This window comes from Salvelinus sp. IW2-2015, linkage group LG28 (genome assembly GCF_002910315.2).
Source record: "Salvelinus sp. IW2-2015 linkage group LG28, ASM291031v2, whole genome shotgun sequence".
Taxonomy (NCBI): domain Eukaryota; kingdom Metazoa; phylum Chordata; class Actinopteri; order Salmoniformes; family Salmonidae; genus Salvelinus; species Salvelinus sp. IW2-2015.
Window position 1 is genome coordinate 29,943,527 of NC_036868.1, and position 10,227 is coordinate 29,953,753.

Consider the following 10,227-nt stretch of genomic DNA (forward strand, 5'->3'; position numbering starts at 1 on the left):
GACTAGTACAATGTTGGACTCTCATTCCTTAATAAGAAAAGTAACATTTGATTGATGATTCCTCCATTATCTGGTCAACCATTGACAAAATAAATCAATGTATTCTCACACTGAGTGTTGTTGCTGTGAGATGGTCCAGTTGAGGCATGGGGTAATGGACCGGGTCACAATTCTGTAGACAAACACCATCTATATCAGCTGTCTAAGCGGCTTGTGCACTGCTTAACTCTCCAATGCGGCACCACTCAGGTTCAGGCTGATTAACCCTCGCATGAAGAATGACACGACTAAGAATAAGTTACCTGTAGTGGGGTTTTAAACGCCTACACTTTTGCGCTATTAAGACTGTAGCTTTTATGACCCGGATTTTGAAATGTGGTAACAAAAGGGCAGAGAGAGAAATGAGAAGAAGACGAGGAGGGGTGGGGGTTCTCGTGATCTCGCTGGAGGAGAGAAAAAAAAACGTCCGCTCGAGCGATACAAACTCAACTATCACAGCCAAGGACCACGCGGCACAGAAGACGGAGCATGGCACGCGATATGTCTCGCAGATTCAGGTACGTCAGAAGTTCTTCCCCGAATTCATTTGAGAGAAGAGATGTGAACGCTAGAGCATGTGTCGGTTTTGATATGCTCGTGACACGGATTACCTTGTAATCATCCTTTTTCGAAAATGGCATTTTATTGAATGTTTTGATTCAGGCCACTGAGGGGTGTGAGCGATGAATTTGAATAGTTGAGGGTGGAAAATATTGCATGCTGCGCATTGGATCTTACAGAGCATGACAAGATACAATGTCTTGGAAATTCGATTTATGCTCAATTATAATTCCACGAGACTCTGTGCAACGTTGTTCAAAGCTCCATGTCATCAGACTGGGTATCAAGGATTTGTTCAGTCGTGTCTAATGAAAGGAATATACTTTGCCATTGATTGGTTTAGGAACTCAATGAGATCCTTTCACGACCGTGGAAATATCAGCACATAGCTCCAGTACCCTACATAGCTTATCAGTAGCACCTACCTGTACGAAGGCGTTTCCTCAGTAATCCGCTGAGTTAGTGAGCTCTCCAGGGTGCTGAAATGGGTTTCTCGGCAGCTCGGGTTTCTCAATGGACGGTGGGAGCGATGCCATTATTTCATTTAAGATAACATAATTGCCTCTTGTGGGATTAATGATAGTATATATAGTTTGCAAAGGGGCAAGGTATTAGCCTTATTTCTAGAAGGAATTGTGTGTTGGCTAATGAATGAACCTCATTAATCCAAGAATATCCTCCTGTTCATTGTGAGGGCCACCATTATTTTCAAACCCATGTAATGTAGAGACTACATGTTAACTGAAACGTTGCATATCTGTTGCTGCCTTCACAATCTTGCTTGATATTTTATGACTGTGTTTTGATCTCTCTCCAGGTGTGTTTGGATGTGCTCAGGGCGCTGTGTTCCCCAATCATGGTCATTGGGTTAAACGTGGATATACTGAAAGACAGCCAACGTTCCTGCTCAACTGCCAGGAACAGATAGTATGCCCGCGTAGCTGGCGCCGCTCACGTGATGCGGGATATGGCAAGCGTAACGATGGCTTTCCTCATGCTCCTGTGTCTCCCGACACTATTCTTTGATGTACTCGTGCTGTCCCACAAAAGCAGCATCTTTGAGCGATCGGCGGTCCCGCGGGCCACTCCCCGCTCCGTGGCCCGGATGGATGGAGACGTGATAATCGGGGCCCTCTTCTCCGTCCACCACCAGCCGTCKGCCGAAAAAGTGGCCGACCGAAAGTGCGGGGATGTCCGTGAGCAGTATGGGATCCAGCGGGTGGAGGCCATGTTCCACACCCTGGACCGGATCAACYCCGACCCTTTCCTGCTCCCCAACATCAGCCTGGGCTGTGAGATCCGGGACTCCTGCTGGCACTCCTCTGTGGCCCTGGAGCAGAGCATCGAGTTCATCCGGGATTCCCTCATCTCCATCCGGGACGACAAGGACGGCTCCAAGTGGTGCATCGACGGGACGCCATCTAACCAGCCCCCGCCCTCCAAGAAGCCCATCGCTGGGGTGATCGGGCCGGGCTCAAGCTCCGTGGCTATCCAGGTGCAGAACCTACTGCAGCTCTTCAACATCCCCCAGATTGCTTATTCCGCGACCAGTATCGACCTGAGTGACAAGACGCTCTTTAAGTACTTCCTGCGGGTCGTGCCCTCTGACACGCTCCAGGCCAGGGCCATGCTGGACATAGTCAAGCGRTACAACTGGACCTATGTGTCTGCGGTGCACACAGAGGGTGAGTCACTCAACTCACTCAAAACATGGGTTCAACTTCTAGGATAGGATTAGACCAAGTAGGCATAGTCGAACTAGCACAGATTTGGAGAGGTTTTGCATGCTGTCAAATTGATTTTGTCTTGTCTCTGTTTGGGTTTGAGGTTGAAAAATCTGGGATTATGATAAATAGGCCTAGCTATTTATATGGTGGTGGATTGTGAGCGTGGTTTGTGAACAGTTAAGCACTTGCTCCTAACGTTGTGTTGTCCTCCCTGTGTGTGCTTCTGTGTGCATTGCGTTGAAGGGAAACTGTAAAACTGGAYTTCCCTCTCTCCAGACAAACCTATACATCCTGTGCAATGTAACTATCCATACACACACCCCAGGTAAAGTATGGGGTTGTGACCTATATTGGATGTATGTCACAACAGTCTGCTCTTCCGCCTTTTATCACATCCACACTCCAGCAACGCATCCGATCTCTCAAGCCACAATTCAGTCGTATTGTTGTCAGTGTTCTTCTGACTGAAAATGTATTTTGGTGTTTATTTGGATCTATTTATATAGAGACAATTAGATTGGACACTAGATAACCAGTCAGCACTGCCTCTCTCTCTCTCTCTCTCTCTCTCTCTCTCTCTCTCTCTCTCGTCTCTCTCTCTCTCTCTCTCTCTCTCTCTCTCTCTCTCTCTCTCTCTCTCTCTCTCTCTTCCTCTCTTCCTCTCTTCCTCTCTCTCTCTCTCTCTGTCTCCCAGGATGTTTAATTTGATGCTAATTCTATTCCATTAGAAAATAACAGGCGGGCTCCATCATCTTCATTATTTGCATTTCTAAGCATGGTCTCAATTAATCAACCAGCCTATCCATATTTAACAGGGGCACTAATGGACTGTTTCCCCCCCTGCATTTGCTGTTCTTGTGCTGTGCGGCGTACTATCAGGCTGGGGTTACAGGTAATGTATCTCTATGCGAGGAATCATATAAATAGAATCCGTCTGGTCCGCCCATTTACATAACACTTGAAAGAAATGTCTGCTCTAGTAATTCTAATTCTATGGGTGTAATCAATACCTCCAAACGTCTCCCCCTGTTATGGATATCGATAGAAAATTATTTCTATTCAGATGTAGAGGAATTACTGTGTTGAGTGTGTTTCCATCATATTTAACCCATGGTTGTGAGGGATTTCTAAGCACCTCTGGCAATGCCCCTCAACGCTGGAAATACCAGCACATCGCAATAGCAGCCCACATTAGCTTCTCAGCAGCACCTGTCTGAATGCGTTATRGGTGGAGTTTGTCAGTGCGCTGTCCATGGTGCTGAAATGGTTCATACACCAGTAGCACTCCACAACGCAGACACACACCGCTTAAGCTTGAATCACAGACAACTCTTTCACCAGTTTTACCACAACTGTAATTGGTAGAGGATAACATTAAATGTGAAGATGGCTAAATTGTAGTTACATGTAAATCTCTGCCATTAGCCATTAGCCGAGACTCTTCAGCCTAAATCTCAGTGAAATGTAACCAATGGAGTGATCAGGTAATGATTGAAAGGCAGAGTGCATCTCTGCTCTGTAGTGGCCACTGATGAGCTCTGGGAGTTGTTAGAMGGATATGTGATAGACAGGCCCTAAAGGGAGGGTTGAACTCTGGATCACCTTGAAAAGGCAGAGCCTAGAAACCAGTAGGGGAATCACAAAAGTTCAGGGGTCACGGTCAGGTTGAAGGGCATGCAGGCAGAGCCAGGAGAGAGTGGAGGTGAAGTGCCATGAGGCACAGCTAGGGGGTGCTAGGGATCTGACCTTCACCATGCCTGCTAGGTATAATATTGAGTGTATGGTAAGGTAAATCGTATTTTGTGCACTTTGAGGAATGGTTGTTGTTGTGAGAATTGTGGGGGCTGTGAGTTAAAAAATGTAGTGAATTTGTTAATTGATATGAAAAATGTGACTAAAATGTCTCTTGCTAGACTGAAATATTTAAATTGAAATCCTTTGAATTGAAGGGGTTTAGAATTGATCAACCATAAAACGAATTCACCTGTTCAGATAGCTTTAAACAGCAGTCACAATGACAGACAGCACCTCCCCCTCCCCAAACAGCAGCCATCTCTCTCCACCACCTAAGACAAGTAAAAATGCAGCATGTTGCCCATAGCAACAGCTAAGGATCTGCGATTGCATAAATTACCTGGCTAGATTAACATAAATCGTTTCAGTGAATGGGTGTCAATATGCCTGCTTTCATCCATCCATCCCTCCCTCCAACCTCAATCYAAAGAGAAAAATAATTGGATATCATGATTCCCATTTGCCATCAGGAAAATAAAACGAGGCAATTCAAAGTATCATCAAAGGCTATGTTGGAAAACTAACAATTGTGGCCCAGTCTAATAGCACCCCTAGGGTAATGCATTAGTGTGCTGCCAATTCAGAGCTATTTTCCCTTGTCAAGCACAATCAGACTGTCAAAAGAGCACAATGTGCTTAGGAAGATGCCTCAATTTTTCAGAATGAGACAGGTGTGTGTAAGGGCCATGAAAGCACTGCATTAACATTGCAGACAACATCTTTGATTGAAGCCAGCACTTTGAATATACACAATAAAACAGCGTCCTCTGTGCACAACTAGGGRTGTGTCCAAAATGGCACCATATCCTCTATAGTGCACTACTTTTGGCTCTGGTCAAAAGCAGTGCACTACATAGGGAATATGATGCAATTTCAGACGCAGCCTATGTATGTACGTCGGTGTAGGCCGTCATTGTAAATAAGAATTTGTTCTTAACTGACTTGCCTAGTTAAATAAAGGTTACACATGTAAAATAAGACAGCTTTGCAGAGCTTGATTAGGATGCCATCATAGGCAAATATAGCATCCCTCTACACCTTTCAGCATCCCTGATTGCGATCAGTAGCCACTTGACTCCCTATTTATCTGGTTATATCAGAGGATGGATATGGACTGCAGCACAGTCACAGTCATCAGACTACGACAGTAGTTTTAGCCTAAACTCCCGAAAGGCGAGTGTGTGAGGCGTGTGTGTGTGATTTATTTTAGAATGCATTGTTTTGAATTATAATGACCCAACCGAAGCTGGGCGGGCAGGTTGTCCTCATTGACGCCTTGCTCAATWAGAACTTGTCTCTATTTTGGCGTTTTATTGCTGGCACTAGTCACACAAAATAAAAAATAAAATGTCATTCACTTTTTTTCGAGCTTATTTTAATTGGAAGAGCTAGCTAAGGGTTGAAGCTTTACCATACATGCTAAATAAGACCAAATCATCCACTTATGGAAACACAACATCGCTATCAGCAAAGATGATTGGAGATATGGACTATCCTGCTAGCATACAGTCACTGCTCTCTCTGCCTGTCCCATCCTTTCCACCCACCTCGCTCTGCTTGCTCCGCCCGTCCGTTTCTGGTGAGTTTTTCGCTTTAGTGTGYCTGAATCCAGTCACTGTCAGCCTGCAGGGCCTTGATGAAGTATATAGAGAAATTCTGAAATCAGTGCACACTGAAATAGACTGTTAGCTACAACTCAGTGAAATAGATTGAGAGGCTTGGTTGAAATGAAAAGCAATGCTCATAGACTATATTCTTTCTCATGAATTCTGTGCTWCGATTGTTCCGATTGTGACTTTTTAAAATATTTTCTTTTTTTAAAAATGTATCCCATTTTCTCCCCAATTTTCGTGGTATCCAATCGCTAGTAATTACTATCTTGTCTCATCGCTACAACTCCCGTACGGGCTCGGGAGAGACGAAGGTCGAAAGCCATGCGTCCTCCGAAGCACAACCCAACCAAGCCGCACTGCTTCTTAACACAGCGCGCCTCCAACCCGGAAGCCAGCCGCACCAATGTGTRGGAGGAAACACCGTGTACCTGGCCCCCTTGGTTAGCGCGCACTGCGCCCGGCCCGCCACAGGAGTCGCTGGAGCGCGATGAGACAAGGATATCCCTACCGGCCAAACCCTCCCTAACCCGGACGACGCTATGCCAATTGTGCGTCGCCCCACGGACCTCCCGGTCGCGGCCGGCTGCGACAGAGCCTGGGCGCGAACCCAGAGACTCTGGTGGCGCAGCTAGCACTGCGATGCAGTGCCCTAGACCACTGCGCCACCCGGGAGGCCGTTCGATTGTGACTTTTTATGTAGGTTTCGTTTACGACAAACCCTCCGTTGTAGATCAATGACGAGGATGTTTTTCCTTTTCCTGCTCCAAAATGGTGACTCCTCGTCAGTCATTTTGTATGTCAAGTGGTGATTAACCCATCGGTTCATCCCTCCACCCTAGGAAACTACGGGGAGAGTGGCATGGAAGCCTTCAAGGAGCTGGCCTCCCAGGAGGGTCTGTGCATCGCCCACTCTGACAAGATCTACAGCAACGCCGGGGAGAAGCACTTTGACCGCCTACTTAAGAAGCTTCGTGAACGTCTGCCCAAGGCCCGCGTGGTGCTGTGTTTCTGCGAGGGCATGACCGTGCGCGGCCTCCTCATGGCCATGAGACGTCTGGGTGTGGCTGGAGGAGAGTTCCTTCTCATTGGCAGGTAAGGCACATGGCTGTAAGGTACTTATTTTGGGGTAATGTGGTTTTTGTATTGTATTCAATGGTGGGTGCAGGGTGGTTTTGTGCTGCCTGCTTCCCGACACACATGTCACCAAGGCAACTAAGTGGAATTGGAGCAGATACCACTATTTCCAGTGAGAAATGGTCACCGGTAATGAATAATTGGTATCTCTGTCACAGATATAAAACTGCTTATATGATGCTGTGTCAGGGTGTKGATTTTGTAGACCTTGATAATGCCTGAGAAGCCGGTGTTTGGAGGATATTCAATACAACTTTATTGGCATGTGTGGTCGAGGGCCGGCAAGGCGTGCCAATATATCCTCCATACACCGGCTTCTAGGGCAATATCACTTTTATAAGGGTTACCATCGTATTCAAATAATGATTGACATATTTTCATTKAAAAAAATATTTTGATGAATTTATTCATATTCATTCTATTTCATCATTCCACGAGATATAGTCCAGACACAAATCTAGGGTTGCTACCCAGGCCGGCTGGTCGTTCGTTCTATCGGTCCGGTTGCCAGAGACGCAACCCAGTCTTTTTGTTCTAAATCTATGGACGCGACCCAATCAGGGCACATCTTTGGACTTTTTCCACATTTTGTTGTGTTTACAGCCTGAATTTAAAATGGATTACATTTCGATGTTTTTTTGGTCATTTGCATACACACGTACCCCATAATGTCAAAGTGGAATTATGTTTTTCATTTTTTATTATTATTATTATTAATAAAAAATGTAAAGCTGAAATGTCTTGATTCAATAAGTATTCAACACCTTTGTTATGGCAAGCCTAAATAAGTCCAGGAGTAATAATGTGCTCAACGAGTCACATAATAAGTTGCATGGACTCACTCTATGTGCAATAATAGTGTTTKACATGATTTTTMAATGACTACCTCATCTCTATACCCCACATATACAATTATCTGTAAGGTCCCTCAGTTGAGCAGTGAATTTCAAACACAGATTCAACGACAAAGACCAGGGAGGTTTTCAATGCATRGCAAAGAAGMGCACCTATTGGTAGATGGGTAAAAAAATAAGCYTGGWGAAGTTCTTCATTACACTTTGGATGGTGTATCAATACACCCAGTSYCTACAAAGATACAGGCGTTCTTCCTAACTCAGTTGTCGGAGAGGAAGGACACCGTTCAGGGATTTCACCATGAGGCCAATTGTGACTTGAAAACAGTTGCAGAGTTTAATGGCTGTGATAGGAGAACACTGAGGATGGATCAACAACATTGTAGTTACTCCACAATACTAATCTAATTGACAGAGGAAAAACTGGTTCAGTCTGCTTTCCACTGGGAGATGAATTCACCTTTCAGCAGGACACTAACCTAAAACACAAGGCCAAATATACACTGGAGTTGCTTARCAAGTGAATTACCAAATGAATGTTCCTGAGTGGCCGAGTTACAGTTTTGACTTAAATCTACCTGCAAATCTATAGCAAGACCTGAAAATGYTTGTCTAGCAATGATCCAATGTCTAGCAKTGAACCAATTTGACAGAGCTTGAAGAATTTTGAAAAMAATWATGGGCAAATGTTGCACAATCCACCTGTGGAAGGCTCTAAGAGACTTACCCAGAAASACTCACAGCTGTAATCGGTGGCAAAGGTGCTTCAACAAAGTATCGACTCAGGGGTGTGAATAAATCAAATCAAATTGTATTTGTCCCATACAACAGGTGTAGACCATACAGTGAAATGGTTACTTACAAGCCCTTAACCAACAACGCAATGTCAAGAAAAATACAACAACAAAAAAAGAAATGAAAGTAACAAATGATTAAAGAGTCACCGATTAAAGAGTTGCTGGTTTTTACATTTCTAACAGGAGTCAATAACCCCTAAAAGAGGAATGTTTTGGTTTTTATGACTATGATGGTANAGTCACCGATTAAAGAGTTGCTGGTTTTTACATTTCTAACAGGAGTCAATAACCCCTAAAAGAGGAATGTTTTGGTTTTTATGACTATGATGGTAATTGTAAACCAATTCATCAGTTGGTAATTGGCAGCAGTTGGCAGCAGTAAAATAACAATAGCGAGGCTATATACAGGGGGTACCGGTACAGAGTCAATGTGCGGAGGCACCGGTTAGTCGAGGTAATTGAGGTAATATGTACATTTAGGTAGAGTTATTATAGTGACTATGCATAGATAATAACAGAGAGTAGCAGCAGCATAAAAGATGGGGGGAGGCATTGCAAATAGTCTGGGTAGCCATTTGATTAGATGTTCAGGAGTCTTATGGCTTGGGGGTAGAAGCTCTTTAGAAGCCTCTTGGACCTAGACTTGGCGCTCCGGTACCACTTGTAGCAGAGAGAACAGTCTATGGCTAGGGTGGCTGGAGTCTTTGACAATTTTTAGGGCCCTCCTCTTGCACCGCCTGGTATAGATGGCAGGAAGCTTGGCCCCAGTGATGTACTGGGCCGTACGCACTACCCTATGTAGTGCCTTGCGGTTGGACCCGAGCAGTTGCCATACCAGACAGTGATGCAACCCGTCAGGATGCTCTCGATGGTGCAGCTGTAGAACCTTTTGAGTATCTGAGGACCCATGCCAAATCTTTTCAGATTCCTGAGGGAGAATAGGTTTTGTTCTGCCCTCTTCACAACTGTCTTAGTGTGCTTGGACCATGTTAGTTTGTTGATGATGTGAACGCCAATGAACTTGAAGCTCTCAACCTGCTCCACTACAGCCCCATCGATGACAATGGGGGCGTGCTCGGTCCTCCTTTTCCTGTAGTCCACAATCATCTCCTTTGTCTTGATCACGTTGAAGCTAACACGGTCACGTCAAACAGTGCAGCCAGAATAATAGCAAAGAAGCTGCATTTGCGTTTGTTTAAACTGTTTTCTAGTGATTTTTMMMGGGGAGACATCCATAACAATGAGGTAATGATGCGCGATTTCGCCTGGCATAGAACATTTGCTCTCTCGCCAGGCCGTTGTTCAGAAGAGATAGCCAACTACACATCTAACACAATCATTTCAAACATGTTTTCTATTGACATTTCTTTGTATGCATCGATTCAAATCATGCTTTTTACAGTGTAGATCTAGTATATACTGTAAATTGCCTGGCTGGGCTGATGAGACAGCGGGTTTTGCGCAATCAGATGGAACAAAGTAAATAGACATTTCAACGTCATAGATTTAGATGGTGGTAACTTGTGGAATACCTGTTGTGTAATTTAGGATAATCACCTATATCCACTACATAAAACAATCCATAGAATAAGGAACTACCAATAACACATACTGTACTGTGTCAATATACCAGTATGAAAAGAAAGACTTGATTTGTTTGATTATTTTTTATTGTTTATCTTTACAAATACATCAACAAAGCTTCCAG

The 10,227-nt window shown here is 44.5% G+C and overlaps 1 protein-coding gene across 4 annotated transcripts in view; it reads left to right on the forward strand.

Annotated features, from left to right (window-relative positions):
* The first annotated feature begins 255 nt into the window (after positions 1-255).
* Positions 256-10,227, forward strand: part of LOC111954626 (metabotropic glutamate receptor 1-like) — a 67,396-nt gene continuing 57,424 nt past the window's right edge. Inside the window, exons 1-3 of one of the 4 annotated variants that reach the window (XM_070435889.1) lie at positions 256-557; positions 1,418-2,285; positions 6,574-6,826. In XM_070435889.1, coding sequence (XP_070291990.1) covers positions 1,559-2,285; positions 6,574-6,826 — 980 coding nt within the window. In that variant the 5' untranslated portion in view covers positions 256-557; positions 1,418-1,558. Of the gene's footprint in view, positions 558-605; positions 1,121-1,417; positions 2,286-6,573; positions 6,827-10,227 lie in introns of those variants that run through there. The other 3 variants (XM_070435888.1, XM_023974494.2, XM_070435887.1) reach the window with 3 other exon arrangements.